We start from the raw sequence: 25,946 nt of genomic DNA on the forward strand, positions 1-25,946 counted from the left end.
TGTTTCACTGTTTTGTTCCACTCTTTTAACCTTAATATGATTGTATATTTCCTTTTAGAGAGTAATTTACCACCGCTATTCAGTTAAAATTCTTTCCGTAAGATCTGTCGTCCAGAAATATGACACTGAGCTGCAGAAGGGGGTGGGTTTTTCGTGGGTATTTGTGGGGTTTGCGCCCCCCTGAACGTCATACAAAGTAAACACTCTTCGCACTCGGCAATGACAGTGGGCATGAAAATTTATTGCTCTCACCCCCGGAATGCCAGACTCTAGACTACCCGACTACCCATTCCCATTCTACAGACTGCCAGGCGTTGGAGTTCCGAATCCGAATCCGAATCCGCGGCGCATTAAATTTCGGCGGCAGGAGGATGTCTGCCATGCAACATGGCAAACTATGGCACTGACAAAAGTTGGAAATGTTGGCCATGGCCAAGCTCGGCATGCGGGAGAAAAAAGAATTACGGACGCAAATGGAAATACAGGGAAATAAATTCCAGCACAAGAAAATGCTGTGAAGGACCTGCTTGCTATACGACTTTTGTAGCTCGAAATATATATTTTTTAATATGCATAAATTGCTCACTTATTTTATTTGCTTTCATTTTTGGACAACCAACAACCGGAAATCAAAATTACTTTTGCTAAATACACTTGAAATATATATTTTAAGCTTTAATAGAAATATGTTTTATGAGAGCTTTCAAATGTTATTAATATAACACAAAATATATGAAAAAATCGTCGTTTATTTTCAAACAACTTTTTCAATAACTTCGTTTCTATAAATTAAAAATCAACAATAAATAAACCATGCAATCCAATCAAGATCCGAAAGGCAAAAACCTTTATTTGCTTGCATGTGTATACATTTCATATCATAAATACGAGTATATGCACCCGTATTTATGATTTTTTCGCAACAGCTGAAAATGGAAAAGGAAACGGGCAAAAAAGTTAAGAAGTAAAGCGGCTTGGGCCTTCAGTGCTGACAGCGAATTTCATAGTAGCCCACAGTAATTGTCCTTCCCGGTTCTGTGCATGTGTGTGTGTGTGCGATGTCCTGACAGTTGCCAGTGCTCTTGACAGCGAGTGTGCCAGGGTGCGAAATGCAAGGGTGTGTGTTTGTCTATGACAGGACCTGCCGCGAAGCCGTTGACAGTTGTCAATGTTATTAGCGATATTAAGGAAGCACCAGAAGTTGGATGGGCACATGTGACTAGTATCTCACGACGCTTCCCTTGAAGGATTAAATTGAATTTTGGTTCAGCATTTTTAAAAATTTAAAGAATTTATAAAATAATTGTTATGTGTGTGACAAATGACTAAAATTTATTCAAAAATACTTCAAATTTTTTTAAAATTAGAAATGATCAAAGAATTAATTTTTTTTTTACTTTCAAAACTTTTCTTTTGACAAACAAATTTGAAAAATTATATATTTGCGATTAAAATGAATTAGCCCCCTAGTCCAAGGACATCACGCACTCATCCCCATCAGCTTTCCCCAACAGATTAACCTTACAAGTTGTAAGTAATACAAAAAAAACAAATATCAGCAAACTGTTAATCAAGACCTTCCGAGAATCACCCACACATTCCACTCTAATTGAGTTCTCCAGACTGACCAGTTAGAATTTCTCCTTGACAGCAAACCTTGTGTCTGTCTCCAATATCTTGTGGCTGATTCCCTTAAAGTCAAACAGCATTTTCGTTATCTACAACTGCCCAAGGACCACAAAACTTCATCTGTGCTCCCCAAGCAGGATATATCCCACACCATTCACTGCACACGTATTTGCTGATTGCGAAACAAATATTGACAAGGCCGTAAATTCTTGGCCTTTTTCTTAGTTTACTCTAGCCACCATTGTTGACCAGTTAGCCGCTTTAAAGGTTCAAATATGTTAACTGTTTACATTTTTATTTAAAATTTATTTTTGTCTTAATTAAAAAAAAAAGAAAATAAAAATTTTTAATCTAAAACCATATCATATTAAACGTTTTAAATATAATAAGATTTATTAGAAAAGTCGTACGATTTTTTAAATTGTAATTCAAATTTAAATTTTTAAAAGTTAGGAAAATAAGGCCAATGTAATAAAATGTAGGCTACTTAAAAATTATACAATTTATTAGAAATGTCTTTAGATTTTTTAAACTTATATATTTTAATTGTGTATCTATTATATTTATATTTTAGTTTTGGGAGCTGACGTTTTTTAAGACTTTATTTTTAGACTTTTTCTAGACTCTTTATATATAGTAAACTATATATTTTCCCATCTGGTGCTGGCACCACTGGCCGAAACCCACAGAGACGTTTCTCTTATTTTTCCAGTCTGCCATATCATGTTCCATGTTGACGCACTAGCACAAAAGCTGAAATTATATTTAAAACTTCTCTTTCTCGCTTCCTGTCTTTTTCTGTGGCTATTTCATTTTCTTTTCTTTTTTTACTTTCTCAGCTTGTGGATGGCATGTTATTTACTTTTGTGGTCATTGTGGGCCATCCTCAGAGGCCCCCAAAAGCCCCAAAGTTATAATTCTTTAAGTTTTTATCTGCCGCACACATACTTATATAAGTAGATGGGTCCTTTTGGCTGGCTGGCTGCTTAAGTGGGCGTATTCGCAATATTCCCAGCTATATATGTACTCGATGGGGGCGCCACTTCAGCCATAATTTTAGCATATTAATGATTTATGACGTCTGGGGGAGTGGAGGGCGAACGAATTAACAGCAACAAAAGCAGCAACAACAGCCCTAAAGTTCCTGTCTATTTTCATTTAGAATTCGCTTAATTTTCATTCGCCGCCCCTAATGAAAATGTCGGACAACAGGCTGCGCTGAAAAGTGAAATTTCGCCTGACTCTTCTTGGGCCACTTTCAATTTTAATTAAGAGTTGAACCTTTGACTCGGTCTATTTAAGGCTTTTACATTCGGGTTGATTTCGTTTTTGTTCAGCCCGGCTGGTTTTCTTTACTTTCTGGCGATTTATGGGCATACAACAAATTTGTTAAGCTAATGATGCCATTTTTCCTGCCCAAATTACCTGACCAGGCCCACGGGGCGCTTGATCCAAGCCATTCCATCGCATCTGGGCCAGAAATACACAAATAAAATCTGGCCAAAACTGGGAGAAAGCCTAAAGTCATGTGTGGTTTTTATACGGATAAATTGCTTGGAGATGCGGTGAACTGCTTTTGGAGCTAGTTCGCTTGTATAAGGTGGGATATTAGATTGAGATATATGGCTATATAATAATAATTAATTGTTAAGATTAGATAAATAATGTTTAAGCCATCTGAAAGGCTTGTAAATAATCAATTTAATTTATTACTTTCGAGATGAAATAGGGTAATTTCTTCCTTATTTCATATGATTAATGTCAAACTTATGATTCAAATAGCTAAAAAATACGTTTTTTAAAATATCTAATGTAAATAAGGTATTTTTTCATATTAAAATGATATGAATAACTTGATTCTTACAAATATTAAATTAACCTGCACATATTAATATGATCTTTTGTAAATATTCTCGCACATATTCTCAAAATAGTTATATAAAAATCCCAACCTTTTTTTTATTTTTTTTTTATTTATTTTATTTTTTTTATTTTTTATTTTTTTTTTATTTCTCTTGTGGTTAGTAAAATTTTACGAAATTCTTAGCTAGTTCTCTTCGGGCAACTTGATCTCCCATCTCCATCGTCAACTATTGAGACTACAGCCCCACGTTTGTCCAGCAAGTTGTGCCAACTCAGCAGAAATATTTGCTCTGGCTTACTGACAAATAAGTACCTGCCATAAAGGCGGAAGATACTTAACCTGAGCCGTTCTTTATCCTCCATTTCCGGACAAAATGGCTAGTAAAGCTGCCCGGTGAATGTTGCCATGGTGAACTTGGTCGAATTTCCATTTAATTAGCGGCCACGTTTGTCAGGGAAAAATCAGGGCAGCAACACCATCGGAAAAAATGCAATGAAAGCAAAGCAAACCAAAGTCTATTAAGCAGGCAAAGCCAAAACGGCAACGTAGCACAGCTCCGATTTAATGCCAATAAACCGCGTGAGGCATTGGCATCGGCATCCGAGCCAGACAAACCGGGTTCCTGTAACCGAGTTAACCAGCCAGAACCCAGAACCCATCTGAAACCCCAGACCAAATGGGGGATTCCAAACAATGTTCAATCGGATGGCAAACGGGGGGGTTTCCGGGGCAAAAGGGTAGACAAAGGGCTGGAGGAAAAGAGTAATCTACCAACTGAATGTGCAACATGCCAATGCACATGATGTGTTTAATGGTTAAATTGTTGCTAATTCCATTAGCCGTTTGCTGACCTGCATTAAGCCCACTTCTACGTGTGGGTGCACAGGGGAAAATTTTCAAAGGATCTGTAGCTTAAGGTTAAAGTAAAGGATTTTAACTTAATCAGCAAATTTGTTATTTATTTTAAAAAAATCTTGAAATAAATGCATTCCTTGTATCGACTATCAGATACCCATTACGTATAAAGAAGTCCGAGGGAGATGGACATATGCAAGCAGTAAAGCCATACAGCAGCAGAGCGACACCTAGCGGCAAAAAATTGTATTGCTCATAGCTTATAAATGAATGATTTGATTTAAACAATTTTTGAATGGGTATGTAATAATGAACTTGGGCTAAATGTAGAAAAAAAATTGAATCTGTAACTTACAAAAACCATCCTGACTTTCCCTCAGTGTCTTGTTATGTGTGTTAGGATCTGTTTGTGGCGGTGTGGGTGTCCGTGTTGGTGTGTTTGTTGTTGTATTTGTGGCCAAAGTGTTGCAGTTGCCCCCAACTCCATGGAGGCAAACAGAAGACCAGGCCAGAACCGAAAGGCGACCCGCTGGCAAATGGAACGTGCACAAATTAATGTTACGTTGACGCAATGTTGGCAAGGCTCGAGTACCGTGACCCCCATCTACTGTCTCTTCCCCTTCTTATCCGGCCCACTCCACCACCCACTTAGCCACCCACTAAGCCAACCCACCAGCCTCAAATTTGGCACATTGTTTGCCAGGGTGTGCAGATTTGTCAAACGTGTTTTTGGGGGGCAACGGAGGCGGAGATGTTTGAGTACCGGAGCTGATTGGAAATGCCATAGATTTTGGGCCACTCACAAACGGCCAAGGGCAGCAGCACACCGTTCGGGGGATCCCCCAGCATTTACAGCCGGAAGAAATTAGCCTGGCTGAAATTTTCATTGATTCTAAAGAGGCCTGCATAAAGGTAACTACTATTTCTAAAGCTTTTCTGTCTCATTTTGACCTCCACCAATTTCAAATAAACCTACCTAAAATATTGTTGTCTATATTTATAATACCTCTAATAATAATATCTATTGATAGCCCCATCATTTGATAATTTATATTAACTATTTTTAACTCTTTATAGGTACTAAAAATATTTTATAAACCATAAACAATAAAAACTAATTTATCACAAAGCTAAATTAAAATGTACATAATTTATTTAATTTTATTTGTATTTTCATGTTTTAATTTAATCCCCAGAACTCTTTATAAATATAACTTTTTTTTAAAAAACATTTACAAATTTAAGAAAAACAAGAGAGAACGCTATAGTCGGGTGCCCCGACTATCAGATACCCGTTACTCAGCTAAAGGGAGTGCGAAAGAGATGGAGAAAAACTTTGATCCGCCGTAACTTTTTAACGAATGGTCCGATTTAAAAAATTTCTTCTACATTTCGATAGGTATTGATAAACACAATAAAACTGCATTTTTACTTTTCCAAAATATTGAAATTTTTAAAATCGTATATAAGCGATTGTGGGCGTTAGAGGGGGCGTGGCACCCTTTTGAAACAAACTTGCGCTGCGTAGGAACTCCTAGAATCTGCATGCAAAATGTCAATCTTCTAGCTTTTATAGTTTCCGAGATCTCAGCGTTCATACAGACAGACAGACAGACAGACAGACAGACAGACAGACAGACAGACAGACGGACAGACAGACGGACAGACGGACATGGCTAGATCGACTCGGCTAGTGATCCCGATCAATAATATATATAGTTTATAGGGTCGGAAACGCTTCCTTCTACCTGTTACATACTTTTGCACGAATCTAATATACCCTTTTACTCTACGAGTAACGGGTATAATTATTGCAAAGCTTCACTAATTAAAATAAAATGTGTACCTAATTTTAAAGAACTTAGCTTATTATAGGATTTCCATGATTTAATCCCATTCCCATTACTCTTATTTAAAAGTATTGCCCAAAACCCAACTCTTTTATAACTAAACCGTCCTTTTCACGGATTTAAAATTTCTGCATCAAGGATTTTTAGCACCTGAGCCCCCGAAATTAAAAGCTACCTGGCCAAATGATTTAACCCACAGAAAACCCTAAAACGTGGCAGCGCATTAAATTTGTTTAGTATGTGCACTAAAGTAAACGCGACAGGGCATCAAGCCGCACAAATGGTTATGGGCATGGGAATCTGGGTTGGTAAAGGGGGATCCTAACCCCCCCTTTTCGCTCCGCTCCGCCAGCTTCATTCAGTTAACGCGTCGCAGTGGCGTAGTTGGCACTTTTCTATTTATTTGCCCATTAACGCTCATTTGCGGTTATCAGGTAAATTGGATAAAAGCCAACGTAGCATGAAGCCTGTGCCTCTGCCTGTGTGCCTCTGCCTCCCACTGTGCAAAATCCTGTGGAAAGTCCCATTTTTCCCTCGCCACCTCCCGTTTTCAGCTCTCTGGCACTGCTTATCTTCGAGTGTTGTTGCAACATGAAATGAAGGCTTTGGCTTTGACTTTGCCTCCTGCCACACTGGGCACAAAAAATTGTAATGAGCTTATGGAATTCAGTTGAAAAAGTGATGGAATAAGCTGGTAGATTAATCCAATTAAAAAGGGAAACAGTTTGGCCAAATAAATGTGGGCATAGTTAAAGGCAAAAGTTTAAAATGAAGGGCCATAAATATTAAGATCATTACTTAAATGTATAAACTCAAGAAATTAGTTAATTTTTAGGTTAATTAGAGTTTTTAATTTAAAGTAAGCTTTAAACTCTATACTCCCATACTTTTCAATTTTTTATCCGTACTTTAAATTTAACATGCGGACGAGTAAACGGAGCTTTTTCAGCATTTTATTCAATCAAACATATAATTTCCCTAACCAATTTTAAATATTTATATTAAAACATAAAATAGAAGATATTACCCAAAATATTTCATTCCACTCCCACTTTTTTCCCAGTGTCGAAAGGAAATGAAAATATTCTTCCAAGTGCCCTCCGAATTTCTTGCCAAATCGTATTTCTTTCGTTTTCGCGTTAACTGCGCCAGTCATTAACTTTTTACGACTGTTTGATCCTGGTGTATCAAAAACCACACGCAAATACATTTATATCAAATTTTCAAATTGAATCCAAATATTTGCGGTGACAGAAAGCAAGCCGTAATTTTGGCAAGCAATCCGCAATTCGTTTGGCCTAATACATAAAACGTTTTGTTGCCGACTTATGGGGGCCAAATAAAATTTCATATTCCCTTTGTGGCAAATATTTTTCACCCTTCGACAGGCGGGGAAAAAGAGTCCAAATTTAAATGCGCCATATTGCAAGCTCAAATGAAATTTTGTGGCTTGTTGCAAAACAAAAAGCTGCAAAAAAAGGGGAGATGTACATAACACAGCAAGGAAAAAAGTGGTCTGCATCACAATTCTCATGCACACGCGGTTGCATTGTGGCTGGGGATCGGCGTTGTCCTTCGTCCTTCGACGCCGTCCACTGCATGCGGTCGCTCAATATGCAAGTGCATAGAGAAAAGGCTCAGCTATCCACTCAGAAAAAATATAATAAAAATTTAGAACAAAACCGAAAAAAACATACAAAATTATAAAAAAATTGTTTTATTTTTTTTTTTTGGGTTAATAATGAAATACTAGAATAAAAGAATAAAAATAATATTTTGCTAATATAAAATAACAAAAGATTATCAAGTAAAACTTGAAAAAAATTATTTTTTTGTTGAACTAAATTAGTTGTATGCTATAAAAAATATTACAGTTAGTATAAATATTGAATTCAGCACCAAGACCCCTGCTAAAATTAATAAAGAATCTTTAATAATATTCCAAATATTTATGATCTGTGGATTTTTTTTTCAGAATAAGCTCGAACTTAAGCTAAATAGGAGAAAAGCAGGGCGGGTAGAAAAGGGGGCGTGTCAGTTGGTCTGCGGTCGGTTTGCGCTAAATTAAATTTCGCCGCGGTTGCCCCCAAAAGTCCAACCCACTTGCACACACTCGTCTACAAATTACTATTGCGCCAAAAATATAAAAAGCCAAATACCCAACAGCAATCCTTATACAAAAGCAACATCTGCACGCTGCACTTATGCAATAAAGCCGAAAAATAAAAAAAGAGAAAAGAATTACGAAAAAAAAGCGTTCAGTTTTTATTTTTGCAATTTTGTATATTTCAGTTCGACGTCGCCATTGAGGAAGATTCCCAAGCCGGTGTCTGCGCCCATGGGCACCTTTTTCGTTTGCTCCACTAGGTAATTCGAAAGGATATGCACGATGGCTGTCTTAACGCTCAGTTGACCCACTCGCATTCCTAGGATAAGTGGGTTAAGAAAAAGGTGAAATTGTAAATATATATAGAGGATTTTTAAAATGTATATATTAGTTTGTACATTTAGTTGAGAAATAACACGTAATTATTAAAGAATAAAACCTAACAAATGTAATATTTATAAATGTAGCTAATGGTTTTTAAACTAAAAAATAAAAATTGAAAAACATTTTAAACATTTTAGTTTTAATTCAAATATACCAAAAAAATAGAAGAGCCTCCAGTACGTACTTCAAATTATAACATGTTCATAAGCTCTTAACCAAATTTTAGGACTCACCTAAACAAATACGAGGACCATCACCGAAGGGCAGGAAGCATCCACGTTTGTTAAGTTCACTCGCCGCTCCATTCTCGAACCGTTCCGGCTTAAACTCACTGGCCTCCGGATAGATGTCATCATCATGGTGGTATTGAAAGGCAGGGACCATTACTGTAGTGCCTGGTTCCAAACTCACAGTTTTCTCATCGCCCAAATTAAGCTGGATGGGCTTAGTGCAGATACGCATGAAGAAACCGATGGGAGTGGTCAGTCGAAGTGACTCTGAAAATATATTTTTAATTATTTTTTATTAATATAAATAATTTAAAATGTTTCTTTAGGTTTTTAGTTATTTTATAGTTAACAAAATATATTATTTTTCTGTATAGATCAGGGACCGAAAATAATTATTATTTTTATTTTTTCAAACAAAAAAATCGGCCACTTATAATAGGCCTAAAAAAAAATGATTTTCACCCAAATAATTATCTTTGTCCAATCTATGCATTCCCGCCATGATTTTTAAATTTTTGATTTTTATCTTTTTGTTCAATGGTAATCTTTATTTTTGATCAAAAAAAATAGGACTCAAAAATAATTTTTATTGATGATTTTTATTTTTTTTGCTCAAAATAAAACTCAAAACAGCCTCGCGTGCTTCCTGTAAGACTTTTCGCCAATCTGATTTCACAGCCGTCTAAAGGCTTATCAAAGCAACCTCCACGATTTTTTGCAAATTTTTTTAACCACTTTGTAAAAATAACTTATCCTATGATTTTTATTTTATTCCGATCAAAATAAAACTCATAACAGCCTCGCGGTCCTCCTGTAAGACTTTTCGCCGATCTGATTTCACAGCCGTTCAAAAGGTTATTAAAACTACCCCCACGATTTTTTGCAAATTTTTTTAACCACTTTTAAAAAAATGGCCAGTTGATACAAAAAGGGGAATACAAAGCGTTTCTCCTCCCAATATTCCATTATGTCGCAGGTCAGGCTAATAGGTTTTTGCAAAAAATCGTGGAGGTAGTTTTAATAGCCTCTTAAACGGCTGTGAAATCAGATTGGAGAAAAGTCTTACAGGAGGCCCGCGAGGCTGTTTTGAGTTTTATTTTGAGCAAAAAAAATAAAAATCATCAATAAAAATTATTTTTGAGTCCTATTTTTTTTGATCAAAAATAATTATTATGCTCTAAGTAAAATATAAAAATTGAATTTTAATCATTACAAAGTAATTTTTATTATTTAACTTATAATGATTACGGTCCCTGGTATAGATCTATAGATCACTTACCATTCAAGCATTGATCCAGATAGGGCAGGGCATTGAGCTTTTCGTAGCTGATATTACCATCGGAGGCCAAGGCGTCTAGTATTTCCGATCGCAACTTTTCCTGCTCTTCGCGGTGCTCGCTCAGCTGATAAGATATAGTGGTTGTTATTTATGAAATGTTTCTGAAATATTGTGAAATTCCCTTACCGAATAGAGCATGTGGTAGAGAAGTGCTCCAGAAGTTTCGTATCCATCCAAATGAACGGTGAGGGCGTGACCCACTGTGTCGTGAATGGAGTTTCCCCGCTGTTGCAGTTGGATGAGATGCGATAGGTAGTCCGTGCGACCCTCAGCAGCTCCACCTTGCCGAAGTTTCACTGCATCCTGGGTTATTTGCAGGAAGAACGCCTCCGCGGCCTTGGTAAAGAATCGCATGCTGAACATTTTCCGCACAAAGGGAGCCACTAGGCTCTTGTTAAACCGAATCATCGAGCTGAAGGCATGGACGGTCCATTCCGTGGAGGTCTTCTGGAAGGCGCCGATCTCACCAATTTTGCCGCTTAGAGAACCCGCATCGATGCCCCATATAAAGTCCGCCATTGTGTCGGCCGTAAATCGATAGGATAGCTGGGGATATACAATTATTTTTACCAAATTAAACTTCCTGTTTAAATACTCACATCTCTGGTTTCGATGACATCGCCCTTCTCCCGTCGCGCCCTCTCTATGTAGTCAACCAACTTCCGACCACTCTGCTCCCAAATGGTAAAGGCCTGTTTCAGTCGAGTGGGCGTCAATCCGCCCGCATTCTCGGTGCGCCTTCGTTTCCACTCCTCGCCAGCACTGAAAAAGGGTGACTTCTCCACATACTTCTCATCCGGATTGTGACCCACAAAACTGCTGGTTATAGTGTCACGAAAATAACTAAACTTGTCCACCAAAATCTCATGGGCCAAAGCGGGATCCAAAATGAGAAGTTGCGGTTGTCGAGTGATGAAAGTTCCCACAGCTCTGTGTTTGCTCTTGTATTTACTAGAAAATTACATATATAATATAATAATCTAAAAATTAATACATATTTTCATAGACCCACTTGTAGACATCCTGAACATCGAGTATGAGACTGCGGCTCTTGTTGACTAGAATGCCCGGATAAGTTCCCAAAATGGTCAGTGGTTCGGCGGTGACTACGCCCCGCTTTTCCCAATATTTGTGGTACCAGGTGAGGTAAAAGTAAACCCCCACAAAGGCCACATGCACGAAGGTCAGACACAAACCCACTATGGTCAACATGGCCAGGCACCCAACGAATCGTTCCGATTCCCGCGAAGTTCACTTGAAAACTGCCTGTTGGTCTGTGCGGCCCAGTAAAGCGTTTAATCAGAATGGAAACATACTATATACGTAGACAAGACCTATCAAATTTTAATCAGTACTTAACAATCTGCTTTATAAGTCGTATTACGTAGGTGTTTGGCACACGATTTTGATACCATTATCGACAGCACTCTGTTGATAAGATTTTGTTGGCGAGGTAAGTTAAGTAAAGTCCAATCTATGCTATTAATTTGATTATTATTACTATTATTATTACAATCCAATTAGTCGATTTTATAAACCCATTTTTTTTAATAGTCAGCAAGATTTGTTTTTAAATTTTTGTTTACAAACAAAGCAATAAGAACTCATAATTTTTTTGATGGCATAATATATATAATTTTTTGCTGTTGATAATACAAATCTATCTCAAAAACCGCCGGTATTCCAGGTTAACATCTCCCTGCAGAACGACTCCAAATCCGGAATCTCCCTTGGGAGTCAATCGTTCCTTTCCGCGCACCACTTGAAAGTCGCTGAGAATGTGAACTATAGCTGATTTCAAGGTCAGTAAAGCCAATGGAATGCCTGCAAAAATTATAAACAAACAAAAAAAATGTATATAAATATATTTCATTGATTACCGTTTTTGAAGTCTTACCCATGCAAATACGCGGACCATCACTGAACGGAAGAAATATACCCTTCCTCATTAATTCCTGATATGCACCATTATCAAAACGTTCGGGTTTAAAGGCGTCGGGATCGGGGAAGTATTGTTTATCATGATGAAACTGATAGTTCGGAATCATGATCGTCATGCCATCTTCAACATCCAGACGTTTAAATTCATTTAGCTGAATAATGGTGGGAAATGTACAGACTTTTGTATACTGCGGTATCAAACTGCTGAGTCGAAGAGATTCTGAAATAAAATTTGGATATTAGATGATTAAATAAAATCTAATTTAAACCCACCGTAGACAACTTGCTCCAAATAGGGCAAAGAACTTAGCTTGTCAAAGTCAAGATTCTTTTCTGATTCCACACTGTTGAGGATTTCCTTTCGCAGCTTCTGCTGAACAGTCGGATTCTCAGCCAACTGAAAGAGATATATTATTAGATAGGTATTTTTGGTACTCTATAGGATCCACCCACATAGTATAGAGCATGGAGGAGAGCCGTTCCCGTGGTATCGTATCCATCTAGCATCACAGTCAACGCATGACCCACCAGATCATCGTGGCTGGCCTGTTTTTGGTCACGAAGCTGTAGCAAATGTGACAGATAATCCGTTCGCGGGGAATCACCACCGCCCTTCAGTCGCAACTCAATCGATTCCTTGGTTAGATTGGAGAAAAACTCATCGGTTTCCTTGGGATAGAAACGGAAACGCAGCAGCAGGCGACTGCAGGGTGCCACAATGGAGGCCATAAAAATAGATAGCATATAGAAGCAATAACTGGTCCACTTGCTGGCCATCTCTTGCACTTTATTGGGCTGCTCCAAGGGTCGTGTTAGGGTTCCAGCATCGATGCCCCAGATGAAATCAGCCATTACATGGGCCGTATAGCGAAAGCAGAGCTGAAATAATGATTTATAAAAGTTGGAATATTTTTAGTGGAATATATATAATTTATCATTTGGAGAGAAATCAGTTCTTAGCAAAAACCGACATTATAATACGGATATTTGGTAAAGGTATGAACATTATAGCTTTACTGGTTTGGGCACATAGAACAAAAATTGACAGAAAATCAGATTGAAATGTGCTGGTCAATTTAATATAAGATCAAGTTATTCATATCATTTTGTTGAGAATGAATATTCCGTTTACAATATTTGTTCCAAAGGTACTACATTTCGTATTTTAAAAAAGTATTTGTTTACTTTAATGAAATAATAAAATATCAAGTTGATATGTTTCAATCATAAATATGACATTAATAATATCGACTTTCTATTGATATGAAATAAGGTATTTATATGCTAATATTAATATCCAATTTTTTCTGTGCCTAAACCTCCAAATTTAAAGGAGTGTTTTGATATATATTATTTAATATTTTACTTACATCTCTGGTCTCTAGGATATTATTTTTCTCCGTCACCTGCTGGGTCATATAGTCTGTAAGCATTTTTCCACCCTGCTCCCAGATGTTATAGGCCTGTTTTAGGCGATTTCCCGTTAGTCCCGCCTGAGCATCTGAGGGAAGACTCCGCCAGGATCGTCCCGATGCCCAGAATGGATTACGCCGGGCGTACTTGTCCCATTTGGCATGCCTTATATACGAACTGGTCAGCGAGTCCTTGTAGCAGCGAAAATTGCCGACCAGCACTTCATGGGCCAATTCCGGATCGAGAACCAGAATTTGCGGCTGACGGGTTACAAAAACGCCCACAGCTCGATGTTTGCCCTTGTATTTGCTGTAAAGATTTCGGAAATATTTATTTATATACAATTTTTGTAGTATTTTTTCCAGACTCACTCGTAGATCTTCTGCACATCCTCGACCAAATTGCTCTTCCTGGTGAGCAAACCGGGATAAGTGCCCAGCAGGGTCAATGGACGGGCTGTGATCAGACCGCGCTTGCGCCAGTATTTGTGGTGCCAGGTGAGATACAAGTAGATGGGCAGCAGCAGCAGGTGCAGGAGGATCAGGACCAACGATACTAGGATGTACATATTTCCGCGCCTCTTGTTGCTGCAGGTTCCTCCGCCTCTCGACCAATACTGATCGAACGGAGGGAAGCCGAAGCTGCGACTCTCGGGGAGCATTACAATCCGGAATGGATGGACTGGCTATTGATAAGGAGAAGAGAGCCTAGTGTTTTGACACTGATAGTTACCTATGTATATTCTGTATTCTATTTTGTTTATATTTATAGCTGACTTATCTGCTAGACTACTGTATGTATATTTAAATTTACTTTCACATTATCAAGCGCACGAGCGGAACAGCTGATGATTTTCTGATTGAGAGTCTTTTGTCTTGTGTTCTTATCTTGTACTCTGCAAGAATCCAATTCTAATCTTTATTCTGGTGAAGATGTAAGGTTAACAGATTGCGAAAACACCAACAAGTTTTATATTTTTTTGTTTTTATTTATAATTATTTATTATTAACAAATAAAATTAGTATACCAGATCGGACCTCGAGTCCTGAAAAAGTGCTCAATAGTAAACATATGTCGATGAAATCACTTATAGATTGAATTTAGTTTGTTTATTTATATTAATGTGGATAATAATATTTATATACAAGATTGAATTATTATTTATCATTTTACATGTTATACTTGGAAACATCTTTTCGGATTTAAATTTTATTTATTAAATTTGTTGAGTCACATTACTAAATATCTACATCTGCCTGGCAAATAAAGTTATATCTGTTGGAGCAGGGCGTCAGCAACAGCCCCTCGTCGCGGTCGTAAAAAGTAAAAATTGATACGCAATTTTGGGCGTGCTCCACGTGGACGGGTTCACCTTTGCTCCATTTCAAGAAGGCAGCTTTGTCAGAAGCCAAGGACACAAAGTTTCCCTGCTCTTTTTGATCGTTGATGCCCACGTAGTAGAATGAGAATGGCGTGAGTCTGGCGAGGATGGCATCCGTCTCTTCTTCGTCCTTGAACGCGGCCAGATATCCGCCCATTTGGCGACAACTACTGGCAGCGGTGGTCCAATTTTGTGGGATACCCGAGTCGATATAGAAATACCTGGTCCCGATCAGCATAAAATTTGCCGGCGGGAATTCCTTCTTCAAGGGGTCCTGGGACTTTAGATCCTCAGATTGACTTTCGGTAGCTGCTTCCAGAGATCCATAGTGACTACCAGCCGTTAACACGAAGAACAGAACGACTGCGAACTTGGACATTTTTGATTTAACAAATATAAACGCGATTTAGTTGAGTTTTCAGCGGCAACTGCAATACTAGATTTCATTTGGTCTGTTCATATTGCTTATTGTGAACTTTTATTTTTATTAGACCCTAGATAACCTTAATTTTTGGGAGCTTGCTGTTTAGAAAGTATTTTTGCGTCACGTTTTATATCAATGATAGGAGCATCAATTCGTTTTAAATTCCTGACTATAAATAAATATAGGGGGCATAGAAAATGGGAAATAAAATAAAATATTTTAAAGCGTTTTTTACTGCTTTTATTTAAGTAATGGTGGGAAATATTAAAAAATATTTCACAATATTATCATAAAAGAAGATGATAGGAACAGCAATTTTATGATTATTACATTAAAATGTATCCCAAAACAATTTAAATGTTTTAATTATAATTTGATTTCTAATTTTATTTGTTGAAATATTAAACCGGTAACATGAATTCGGAACATCGATTGTAATTTGATTAAATTTCGTTATCTGCCTGGCAAATAAAGTGTTTTTTGTTGGAGCACGGCGTCAGCATTAGGCCTTCGTCTTGTTTTTCATAATTAAAGATTGCAACGCAGTTTTGGTCATGAAAAACGTAGTCGGGTTCATCCTCACTCCACTTCAGATAGGCGGGTTTACCAGAAGCCAGAGACACAAAGCTCCTCTTTTTTTCGTGATCGTTGATGCCCATGTAGTAGTAATCCCATGGAGTGAGTTTCGCAATGATGGCCTGAGCCTCCTCTTCGTCCTTAATTGCGGCCAGATATCCACCCATTTGGCGACAACTACTGGCAGCGGTGGTCCAATTTTGTTTGACATTTTGTTCGATGTAGAAATACCTCGACCCGATCAGCTCAAACCTTGGGGGTTCTACCTTCTTTGTGGGTAGTTTTTCCAGCAAGGTTGATAGGGTGTCCCATGGACTCTGCGTACCCAGAACCTCAGATTGACTTTCAGGATCTCCTGCCAGCGATCCACATTGACTTCCGGCCATCAACAGGACGAACAGAACGGCTGCATACTTTGACATTTTAGATTGAAGAATGGGAAACCCGAATTATATTAGTATGGAGCGACAACTGCAGTATTGGGTCCCACTCGGGCTGTTTATATACCTGTTTGCCACCATTTCTTTTTTTTTAATTGGCCCTAGATAACCTTAATATTTGGGAGCTTGCTGTTTAGAAAGCATACGCTTGCAAAAGGTATTGCAATAATAATATAAATCATCAGAAGCAAAATAGCACTGAACTTACTTAAGATGATAGGAACATCCAATCGTTTAAAATTTGCGATTACAAATAAATATAGGGGGCTTAATGTAACAGTAATTAAAATAATGTTTATTAATGATATAATGAGAAAATTTTTTTTTAATACCAATTTACTTTACTGTTTTATTTTTGAAAAAGTTTTCAAGTGAATGTACCCCTGGTATTTAAAAGTAGATTTTTGTTTTATATATTGTACAACATCTTTGTTTAATTTTTATTTTACCGAAGATGATAAGAACAACAATTGTATAAATTTTACTTTGTATAGAAAAAAAATTTGTATAGAAATAAAAATGTTGATAACAATATTAAAAATCAAGATAGCTATTTTTGAAACCAATTTTAATGTTTTAATAAAAAGGTAAACCTGCTTTCTGATTTTATTTTATTTGTTAAAATAATTCATAACAGTTTTCTATATTTCGTTATCTGCCTGGCAAATAAAGGGTTCATTATTGGAGCACGTCACCAGCATCAAGCCTTCGTCGTCTTTGTCATAAGTAACGCAATTTTGGTCATGATAAACGTAGTCGGGTTCACCTTCTTTCCAATTCAAAAACGCTGGTTTGCCAGAAGCCAAAGACACAAAGCTTCTCTTTTTTTCGTGGTCATTGATGCCTAAAAAGTATTGACCCTGCGTAGTGAGTCTCTCACTTATGGCCTGTGCCTCCTCTTCGTCCTTTATCGCAGCTAGATATCCGCCCATTTGGCGACAAGTCATGGCAGCGGTGGTCCAATTTTGTTGGTTATTTTCTTCGATGTAGAAATACCTGGAACCGATCAGCTCGAACTTAGGCGGGGGAAATTTCTTCTTCATGGGTAGTTTATCTAGTAAAGTTGATAGGGAGTCCCAGGGATTCTGCGTACGTCCAACCTCAGTTGGAACTCCAGGAACTCTTGCGAGGGATCCATATTGAATACCAGCCATTAAGACGACGATTACAACGGCTGCGTACTTTGACATTTTAGATTTAACAATTGAAAGTCGTATTAGATCAGTTTGGGGCGACAACTGCAGTTGTAGAGCCCACTTGGCCTGTTTATATACCTGTCTGCGAACGCTTTTATGTATTTGGCCCTAGATAACCTTCATATTTGGGAGCTTGCTGTTTAGAAAGTATTTTTGCGTCACGTTTTTATACCATTGCAAAATGTATTATAATTATAATTATAATATTATAGCTGCTAAATGAAATGACGGTATTTAATCAGCAGAAGCAAAATAGCATTGACCTCTCTTAAGATGATAGCAACATCTAATCGTTATTCATTTCTAATAGAAATTTTTTAACTTTAAATAAATATAGGAGGCATAGAAAATACTAATAAAAATAAAATATTTTAAATCGTTTTTTACTTATTTTTATTTAAGTTAAGTTAATAGGTTTATATACCTGTTGCTGTTTAGAAAGTGATATATTATATTGTTGCAGCATAAGTAAACAACGCCTGTATAGTATATATTATATACTCAATAAAGAAACCTGTATTCTTATTTGTAACAAATATTTATAAATATATATAATCTGGCCTAATCCGTGTGGAGCAGGGGAACGATGAAGAACTGGACAAAGATCTCCTCCTGGCCCTCGCCCTGCATGACCAGATGCAGTTCCAGCAGGCCAACGGAGTTCGTTTTGATGGCCACCTTGGTGGCCGCTTGCATCGCCTTGTTGGTCATTCGGATCTGCTGACTTTTGTAGCGAGCGACCACCGTCTGCTTGCAGTTGAACATCATCATCATGGGACTCGTTTTGGCTACCTCCACGCTGAAAACGGCCTGCATGATGCCAACGGTGGTGATTTTGAAATGCGGCTTATCCGGCGATGTAACGAACTCGAATTCCTCCGCCGATTTCTCCAGTTCATGGAACACTTTCGATAGATTCGGTCCGCGTACGAAAATAACATTTATATCCGAGTCCTTCAAGCTCTTGTCGTAGTCAATTGGCTCCTCGCTGTCCATTGTTTTGATGGCGCACTCGGTGTTCACATCCTCGTCGTCGTAGGGATACAGAATGATCCTCAGAGGATCGCCCTCATCCCTGTACATCATCCTCAGACTGCAGTCGGCGGATCCAAAGAGATTTAGGCACTCGGAAAGGACATTCATCTTCAGGCCGAAGCTCTGGAAGTCCTGCACAACAAACTCCGTGAAGGCGCCCGGCGGCATGAAGAGCGTGGCCTGGGTGGACTTGCCCTGCTCCACGGTGATGCGCAGTCCATCCTCGGACACCTGCAGCATTCCATACTGGGGATTACATAAATTATAATTTAAATAAAAGAAAAGCTTATAAAAGTAGAGCTCACATCATTGAAGCAGATTGACTTTATGGCCTGGTTAAAGGTCTTGATGTGATCTAAGCGAGCTATAAACTTGTGATCGCCGTAGGGCGATTGTGTGGCATCAGCCATCCTAATCCTCTGCAGGGGGATCCTCTAATCCCTGAAGATGTCCCGCTGCAGCTCTCTGAGTTCCTCCTTTTTGAGCACCTGCTCGGAGGTCTTGCTGTCCGTGGGCCTAAGCAATTGATGGAGTCGCAATGCCAGGAGGTGCTGACAAATGAAGGACTCCCGGCTCTCCTCGCTCCAATCCTCCAGAATGCCCGCCTGGCCACTGGGAACGTCCGGGTAGAGGACTCCTCGGGGCAACTGCAGCACTTGGCACTGGAAGAACTCGCACTTGCAGTAGTTAACCCGCGGAATTAACCGGAAATACTCGGATCCCTTGGAAAGTTCGACCACCCAAATGTGTCGGTTGATTTTGCTGTAGAAAAAGGTGAAGCTATAGTCGTCCAAAAGTTGAAGGGATCGTAGTACCAGTTCTTCGCCCAGTAAATTGGATAAATCGGAGAACAACTGTCCACGTTGTTCTGGAATTTTAAATTATAGTTATTTACAATTGGAATTTTATAACTCGCTTAATTTTACCTTTTGTCAAGCTGTTGGATTCCGCTTGTTCTCGATATATTTCAAAGGTTTGATCGACCAATTGGGGTAAAAAGCTATTCGTAATGTTTTCCAAATCGAGCGCCATTCAGGACATCTTTAAATCAAGTTTTTTTTAAGGATAATACATTTTATTTATAAACAAGGCCGCCAAAAAGCCGGCTGAGCGTCATCAGCTGTTTATAGGATAACAGTCTGGCAACGCTGTTTTCTGGTCACCTTAAATCATTTGGGATATCGATTATTTTTTTTTTGGCGCCACTTTTGTATATCTAATATATTTAAATTCAAAGAAATTCAGAATATCAAAATATTCGAAATTGTTTGAGGAAACATTTTAGTGTAACATTTCTCCTGTAAGACTCGTTCCACCCCCTAAAACCCCCGAAAATACAAATAAAACCGTAGTCTTTCTTGGTTCGGATTGGTAAAATCATCTTCGAGATCTTCAAAAATATTCTACACGTAAGTTCAATGTAGTGTTAGGCGCTATATAACTATGGGCTATTTTTTATAAATCTGTGAGAGTTTAAGCGTTAATATGCGCTCGTTTTTTTTTTGGTGCTAGTCTAAGGTATTAATCATTAGGCTCTAATAATACTACTACTATTTCTATCTAGATAATGTTCTCCTTTTCGTGCTTTACGCCACTGCTGCGTCGCTTGACATTCTGGATCTTCATCATCTTGTTCTCATCGGCGCACTTGGTGGTGATGGCATTGCGCACCTCCTTTTCGCTGGCATTGCACTTGCGTGTGACCGCAAATATGATGTCCTGGATCTTCTGGGGATCCAACATGCGCTTGAGTGGCTTGTCCTGATCCTTAAAAGCGGGTGATGGCTTCCCCGTCATCGAATGCGTGGCCAAAGTTTCGCGATCGAAAATGGAAACGAGGAGTTTTCGGGTGGCCAGCGAGGAAACCGACCAGTTGACGTTCTCATAGACGCTGGCGGGCACACAGGTGTTATTCGGGCCAATGGACACCATCACGTTGTCCATGCTCTGCTTCTGATTCTTGCTGAGATCGGTGAGGCTACCATTGCGGATTTTCATTTGGGATTTCGCTGGCAATTTGATGTTCTGTCGCGGCGATTCCTCTGCCAACTGAATCTCCTGCAATTTGCGGCGCTTGATGAAGTGTAAAGGTGTCCCAGTGGTTTCCTCCTCCTCCCTTTTGATGCCACTGCTGATCCTGTACTGCTGATGTAGATTCTGCTGCTGCTGCTGATTCTCCTCGCCCAGGCAAATCTCCAGTCGATCCGAATCCGCCGAGGTACTGAGGCTATTAAGACTCTCCGCCGCCAATCGAATCTCAATGGCATCCGCATCATCCGGTGCCGAGATGATCTTGTAGTCCAGAATCTGGGTATTCTGAACAGGGGCACAAATCACCGAACTGGGCGGCGTGAGGATCTGGTGGCTTTGAACCGCAGGCGGGGTGGGTGGTTCAGCCAGCAAGGTGGCTGCCTGCTGCATCCTGGCGGATGTGGCATGTATTTGGGATAGCAAATCCGTGTGCTGCTGCAGTTTGGCCTCCAAATAGCGAACCTTATCCCGCAGCGCACGGTTCTCGGCCTCCACTTGGGGATCCGGCGCGGAGAGGCTGTGGAGCAGCTCGAAATCCTCGCTAGAAGTCTGCGACCAGGCATTTAAAAACAGTGGCCCACTGCTGCTCCGCTGGAACTGCGAATCCCCGCGAGAATTGGCGTTGACTATGCGCTGATATTGCTGGAAATTCAGGGGGTTTAAACTCATTGGATAGTCAAATTCCAGGAGCTACTCACGTTATCCATGTTGAATCCTCCAAGGATCTGCGTCAACTAAAAATTGGCGGCACAATGCGAAAAGCGGTTGCATTCCAGTTCCAGGGGTGGTTTTTTTGTTCGGTTTTCCACCGATTCCTTTTCCCTTCCAATTCCCCGGGAAGGGAAGCAAAAGCAAAACAATGGTTTCCAATCACACGCACGCTACCTGTACGCACACAGGGACAGCAGAAGTGCACGCATGTGCAGGGAAGAGAGCGTCTGTGTGATCGCTGTCTCTCTCGCTTTCCAGGTAGACACGATATCCTGTTCGCTTCCAGGTTCCTTGTTCCCTGTTGCAGGACGCTCTCTCCTGTTTATTTCCCAACTAGTCCAGCTGTCCCTCTTCTCATTCCCACTTTTGGCATGGGTTTTGCGCGGGAAGCAGAGTTGTTGTTGTTGTTGACATGACAGGGTTGTCGAGTGGCACGAACAATTGGCAATACTGCAACTATCGATTTGGGAGTCACGATGTTTTTAATAAAAAATCCTATTTTACTAATAATACTACAAATTATATGATAACTGAATAGCCAAACCTACATTTGTACTTTTTAAGCGATTGCTTATGAATGTTTATATATGTTTTGATTTGAATTTGACATTTTTAAACAATTTTAACGATAATTTTTTAAAACTTAGTTTCTTATTAATAAAATATTTTGTAAAACCGATTAAAAATGGCTTAATTCCATTGATATAGAGATTCTGGAGTACGGCGAAGGTCAGGTAATAATAGAATAGAACTAAATGTATTAGAACAATGTATAAGAATTCGTTCTTAAAATCCCAGAACCCAGAAAAACAATAGTTGGGTTTTGAAAGTAACCGGTTTTCAGGACCCAGACTGCATGTAATCCAATGGAATTGGAATCTCTCCTAATATAATTTTGATCCTTTTGGAATAGTGGTCCTCACTCACATGCTCTCTGATCGGAAACACACCCTTAAATTCCGAATTCGTATGGATACCTTATTGAAGGGTAAGTCTACTGGAATTCCGTCAGGTAGGTCGGCTATTGTGATGCATTTTGAATGTGCAGATAGATGGTACGTGCTTATTAATAACTTGATATATTTTTAAAGGATTTTCAAAAATATGGTAAATTAAATGCTAAAAAATTACTTATTATTTCAATATTTATTTATATTTCAAATTTTCATGTCAAACTATATATGTAACTAATGGGATGCACAACTTTTAATGATTTTAAAGTAAATAAGCTCCGAAACTCAACAAACATCAAAATATGTTAATGTTTCTAAAAAAAAAAGGTTTCAAAAACTTACAATCGACAAATTTTCAAGTTTTCATGTCAAACTATAAAAATAATGGGGTTCACAATTTTTAGATCCAAAACTAAAAAAAACCTCTAGAACAAATACCAAATAAATATGTTAATTAAAAAAAAAAAAAGAAAAATTTTAAAAACTTACAATCGACAAGTTCTTTGACTCAACTTTTACAATTCCTATGTAAATGATCTCGATTTGGTGACCTTGGCAGCCCTGCACCTTCAGGTAGGATTGCCATCTGGCGCAAGGAATAATAACAGTTAATCCGGGCCATAAAAACACGATTCCGAAACAGATTTACCCAGGGAAATATATGTAGATATTCGCAAAAGAAACCCCGTCACAGCTGCACTTTTTGGCCAGGACTTAACCTTTTTTCGCTACCTGTTGCCAAAATCCGCGAGACACAATGGCGGCCGGATTTCGTCCTTACGAACATCAGGACTCCCCCTCTAACCTTACAAATAGCGAGTCACCGGGAATTAGCATGTCAGTCGTCCGGAGAACGGAGCCGCCGCTGTACTTTCATCCGCAGACCTCTGTGATCCTGCCAACCGTTCAGTATTCCCATCCATATCACCATTATCTGAGTCAATTTGCACCGAACTTTGTGCCCTACTACTATCGCCTGCTCTCGCGTCCCATAATGAAGCAGGAGGAGATGGACATCGAGAACTACATCAACTACGAGGTGGCCTCCCAGCAGACCATGATGCGGCAGAGGTCCATGAAGCCGCTGGGGCAACTGCAGATCCAAATGCCGCCGCCCATAAGGGTTAAGCAACCAATTCCTGTAAAGCCCATCCCAGTTCGCCGCAGTTCCCCACCCAAACGTCGCGTGATCAATGCCCAACTGGTGGCCATAGCCACATCATCCGGTGGCATCAAGAACATAGAACCCAGGGTAGAACCCCTGCCCGCCGTGGAGGAATCCTTCAAGCAACAGGTGGCCAAAGTCCAGAAGAGTCAGCATCACTATGAACAGCTCTTCGGGCGCCTAACCACCATGCTAAAGACTCTGAATCAGCGATACGATAACGATGCCGAGGATGTGCCGGCTCCACCTTCGAAGAGACCCCGTCACATGTCCACCAGCTCCTCGGCATCGTCGCATCTCCAGGATACGGGCTCCGAAAAGGACGAGAAGGATGCCTCCGTTCAGTATCCACAGCGTGTGCAGAAGGAGGATGGCAATGCTGTGTACATACTCGGTCCAAATGGCACCCAAATCACAGCGAATCAATATGGAGAAGTCTTCTGGACCAATGCCCCGGTGGCCACGAGATGCCTCCTCTGTGTGGTCTTCAGCAGCGATGAGTTGGCCACTCACACGCTCACTGGGAAGCCCTCACCCGCTTTCTATGGTCGCGAAAGACCGCCGAAGCTTCAGCTCGATCAGCGCAAAGTGGATGATATTGTAGTCTGCGTTAGAAACCGAACGGGCGGCAAGGAGCGGGTGATCCGGGCCACCATAACTACGAAGTGCGCGGATACTGCGAAGAAATATAAGCGACGGGCCAAGAAGGCCCAGAAGGTGGCCATCAAGGAGGAATATTAGTGGCTAGATAAAATCCGGCTATGATTAAACCTTGAAACTTATCAACGACGCGCCAAAAAGGCGCAGAAATATCCGTAATATTGTAAATATTTCTTATAGTTCCTGATAAAAGTAGCTGTGTCACTTGTAAAATGATCTAGCTGTGATTCAATAAACAAAAAAAACCTAAGAACTTGTCATTTTGTAAATATAGTTCGGGTTGTATGGGTTGAAAACGTTTATCGAGTGCCAATTTAACGAATTTGGATTTATTAACACCTTTGAGTGCTTCCTTCAATCGCAGCCATTTGCACTTGAATTTTAAAAATATTTATTACTCTATTGCTTCTTCGCCTTGGGATCCCAGGCCTCCACTTTGTTGGGTGTTGTGGTGTAGGGGTAGTAGGCCTCTGTAAGAGGAGGGGTTTATAAATAAGGCTTTAAATAAGCTGTCATAGATGATTACCCTTGGTGCCGGAAAGGTTCTCGCTGTGGTCCGCGATCCACTTGTGCTTGGGACGGCAGCCATCACGAATGGGGGGCAGATCGGTCTATAAGAAAAGCCAAAAATTTATATAATATGAATTAAACTATTGATAGACCCAGAAACGGGTAATATAATGGTTTGAAATAGAGCCCTGCACAGGTAACCTGACTTGTTTGTCAAACCTTAAACCCAACCGACCTACTTGAAACCCATTTGACTTGGGTCGTTTGGGTTTGGGTAAGTGAGTCCTATTTACCCAAACCCAAACGACCCAAACCCAAACGACCCAAGTCAAATGGGTTTCAAGTAGAACAGTTCAGGTTTAAGGTTACCCAAAGAAAAAAAATTGATTTTTAAATAATGATCACAATTTTCACAGCTCATCGACCCGTCGCGAATTCTTAAGGTCAAGATGGTTATCTGTGTATAATATTTAAAATTAAAGGATACGATATATCGACATTTGTTTCCACATCCTCCGCCCATGCGAATTCTTTTGGTCTTCAAATTTTTCAGATGTATGATCCACAAAAACAAATTCTCTTGCTCTAAAGAATTCGCGGTTTTTGAAAAATCAATATAGAACATATTATTAGGTTTCTTAGTTAAGTTATGTATGATCCACACAAATAAATCCTCGTGTTCCTAAGAATTCGCGGTTTGTGAAGAATTAATAATTATAGAGCTAAGTATAAGCATTAGTGCCTTAGCTAAGAAGAACACGGTCCAACCAATCTGAAGATCCTCCTGTTCTTAAGAATTCGCGGGTTGGAAGAATTAATATAAAATCTATGGAAGTTCTTAAATCAATCGATTTTTTCAAAAACCGCGAATTCTTAAGATAAAGAGGATATATTTGTGTGGATTATACATAACTTAACTAAGAAACCTAATGGTATATTCTATATCGATTTTTCAAAAACCGCGAATTCTTAGGAACAAGAGGATTTATTTGTGTGGATCATATATGTATATTCCATATTTATTTTTCTAAAACCGCGAATTCTTTAGAGCAAAAGAATATGTTTCTGTGGATCACACATCTGTAATATTTGAAGATCAAAGAATTCGCATGGGCAAAAGAAGTGGAAACAAATCTTGACCTTTAGAATTCGCGACGGGTCGATGAGCTGTGAAAATTTTCATCATCGTCTTATTTAAAAATCAATTTTTTTTCTTTGGGTAACCTTAAACCCAACCGACCTACTTGAAACC

At 39.2% G+C, this 25,946-nt stretch overlaps 7 protein-coding genes across 8 annotated transcripts in view; 1 reads left to right on the forward strand and 6 right to left on the reverse strand.

The window, feature by feature from the left end:
* ND-B17.2 (NADH dehydrogenase (ubiquinone) B17.2 subunit) overlaps window positions 1-25,946 on the reverse strand; it is a 95,925-nt gene that overhangs the window by 68,842 nt on the left and 1,137 nt on the right. The window contains exons 4-5 of one of the 2 annotated variants that reach the window (XM_070219719.1): window positions 24,711-24,795; window positions 24,585-24,654 (exon numbers count right to left, since the gene is read on the reverse strand). In XM_070219719.1, coding sequence (XP_070075820.1) covers window positions 24,585-24,654; window positions 24,711-24,795 — 155 coding nt within the window. Of the gene's footprint in view, window positions 1-24,493; window positions 24,655-24,710; window positions 24,796-25,946 lie in introns of those variants that run through there. The other variant, XM_017140456.3, reaches the window with a different exon arrangement.
* Window positions 8,440-11,518, reverse strand: Cyp309a1 (Cytochrome P450 309a1). Its single transcript, XM_017140379.2, has 6 exons — window positions 11,271-11,518; window positions 10,858-11,209; window positions 10,385-10,804; window positions 10,199-10,322; window positions 8,923-9,186; window positions 8,440-8,624 (listed from the first exon to the last, which is right to left on the reverse strand). Exons 1-6 carry the CDS (start codon window positions 11,468-11,470, stop codon window positions 8,464-8,466), a joined length of 1,521 nt encoding a protein of 506 aa, XP_016995868.2. The 5' UTR covers window positions 11,471-11,518; the 3' UTR covers window positions 8,440-8,463.
* Window positions 11,882-14,387, reverse strand: Cyp309a2 (Cytochrome P450 309a2). Its single transcript, XM_017140377.3, has 6 exons — window positions 13,984-14,387; window positions 13,570-13,921; window positions 12,653-13,078; window positions 12,473-12,596; window positions 12,156-12,419; window positions 11,882-12,082 (listed from the first exon to the last, which is right to left on the reverse strand). The coding sequence occupies exons 1-6, from the start codon at window positions 14,271-14,273 to the stop codon at window positions 11,919-11,921; spliced, it is 1,620 nt and encodes a 539-aa protein (XP_016995866.2). The 5' UTR covers window positions 14,274-14,387; the 3' UTR covers window positions 11,882-11,918.
* Rad1 (Radiation insensitive 1) lies at window positions 18,119-19,109 on the reverse strand. The gene is made up of 2 exons (XM_017140380.3): window positions 18,970-19,109; window positions 18,119-18,910 (listed from the first exon to the last, which is right to left on the reverse strand). Exons 1-2 carry the CDS (start codon window positions 19,072-19,074, stop codon window positions 18,191-18,193), a joined length of 825 nt encoding a protein of 274 aa, XP_016995869.2. The 5' UTR covers window positions 19,075-19,109; the 3' UTR covers window positions 18,119-18,190.
* On the reverse strand, window positions 19,099-19,777 carry Sws1 (SWIM domain containing Srs2 interacting protein 1). The gene is made up of 2 exons (XM_017140381.3): window positions 19,591-19,777; window positions 19,099-19,532 (listed from the first exon to the last, which is right to left on the reverse strand). The coding sequence occupies exons 1-2, from the start codon at window positions 19,694-19,696 to the stop codon at window positions 19,099-19,101; spliced, it is 540 nt and encodes a 179-aa protein (XP_016995870.2). The 5' UTR covers window positions 19,697-19,777.
* insv (insensitive) lies at window positions 20,019-21,800 on the reverse strand. Its single transcript, XM_017140453.3, has 2 exons — window positions 21,394-21,800; window positions 20,019-21,337 (listed from the first exon to the last, which is right to left on the reverse strand). The coding sequence occupies exons 1-2, from the start codon at window positions 21,400-21,402 to the stop codon at window positions 20,225-20,227; spliced, it is 1,122 nt and encodes a 373-aa protein (XP_016995942.2). The 5' UTR covers window positions 21,403-21,800; the 3' UTR covers window positions 20,019-20,224.
* Window positions 22,950-24,419, forward strand: Elba2 (Early boundary activity 2). The gene has a single exon (XM_017140455.3). The coding sequence runs from the start codon at window positions 23,117-23,119 to the stop codon at window positions 24,263-24,265; it is 1,149 nt and encodes a 382-aa protein (XP_016995944.2). The 5' UTR covers window positions 22,950-23,116; the 3' UTR covers window positions 24,266-24,419.

This window comes from Drosophila takahashii, chromosome 2L (genome assembly GCF_030179915.1).
Source record: "Drosophila takahashii strain IR98-3 E-12201 chromosome 2L, DtakHiC1v2, whole genome shotgun sequence".
Classification (NCBI taxonomy): Eukaryota; Metazoa; Arthropoda; class Insecta; order Diptera; family Drosophilidae; genus Drosophila; species Drosophila takahashii.

What these genes read in the sequence shown, in the direction of transcription:
- Cyp309a1 (XM_017140379.2), bottom strand. Translation starts at nt 11,470, where the DNA reads ATGTTGACCATAGTGGGTTTGTGTCTGACCTTCGTGCATGTGGCCTTT. An exon ending in ATGTCATCGAAACCAGAGAT is followed by an intron (nt 10,805 to 10,857) that starts GTGAGTATTTAA and finishes GTATATCCCCAG; the next exon opens with CTATCCTATCGATTTACGGC. An exon ending in TGGTCCTCGTATTTGTTTAG is followed by an intron (nt 8,625 to 8,922) that starts GTGAGTCCTAAA and finishes CACTTATCCTAG; the next exon opens with GAATGCGAGTGGGTCAACTG.
- Cyp309a2 (XM_017140377.3), bottom strand. Translation starts at nt 14,273, where the DNA reads ATGCTCCCCGAGAGTCGCAGCTTCGGCTTCCCTCCGTTCGATCAGTAT. An exon ending in ATATCCTAGAGACCAGAGAT is followed by an intron (nt 13,079 to 13,569) that starts GTAAGTAAAATA and finishes TCATTATTTCAG; the next exon opens with CTCTGCTTTCGCTATACGGC. An exon ending in TTTGGAGCAAGTTGTCTACG is followed by an intron (nt 12,420 to 12,472) that starts GTGGGTTTAAAT and finishes ATTTTATTTCAG; the next exon opens with AATCTCTTCGACTCAGCAGT.
- Rad1 (XM_017140380.3), bottom strand. Translation starts at nt 19,074, where the DNA reads ATGGCTGATGCCACACAATCGCCCTACGGCGATCACAAGTTTATAGCT. An exon ending in AGTCAATCTGCTTCAATGAT is followed by an intron (nt 18,911 to 18,969) that starts GTGAGCTCTACT and finishes TGTAATCCCCAG; the next exon opens with TATGGAATGCTGCAGGTGTC.
- Sws1 (XM_017140381.3), bottom strand. Translation starts at nt 19,696, where the DNA reads ATGGCGCTCGATTTGGAAAACATTACGAATAGCTTTTTACCCCAATTG. An exon ending in ATCCAACAGCTTGACAAAAG is followed by an intron (nt 19,533 to 19,590) that starts GTAAAATTAAGC and finishes TTAAAATTCCAG; the next exon opens with AACAACGTGGACAGTTGTTC.
- Elba2 (XM_017140455.3), top strand. Translation starts at nt 23,117, where the DNA reads ATGGCGGCCGGATTTCGTCCTTACGAACATCAGGACTCCCCCTCTAAC.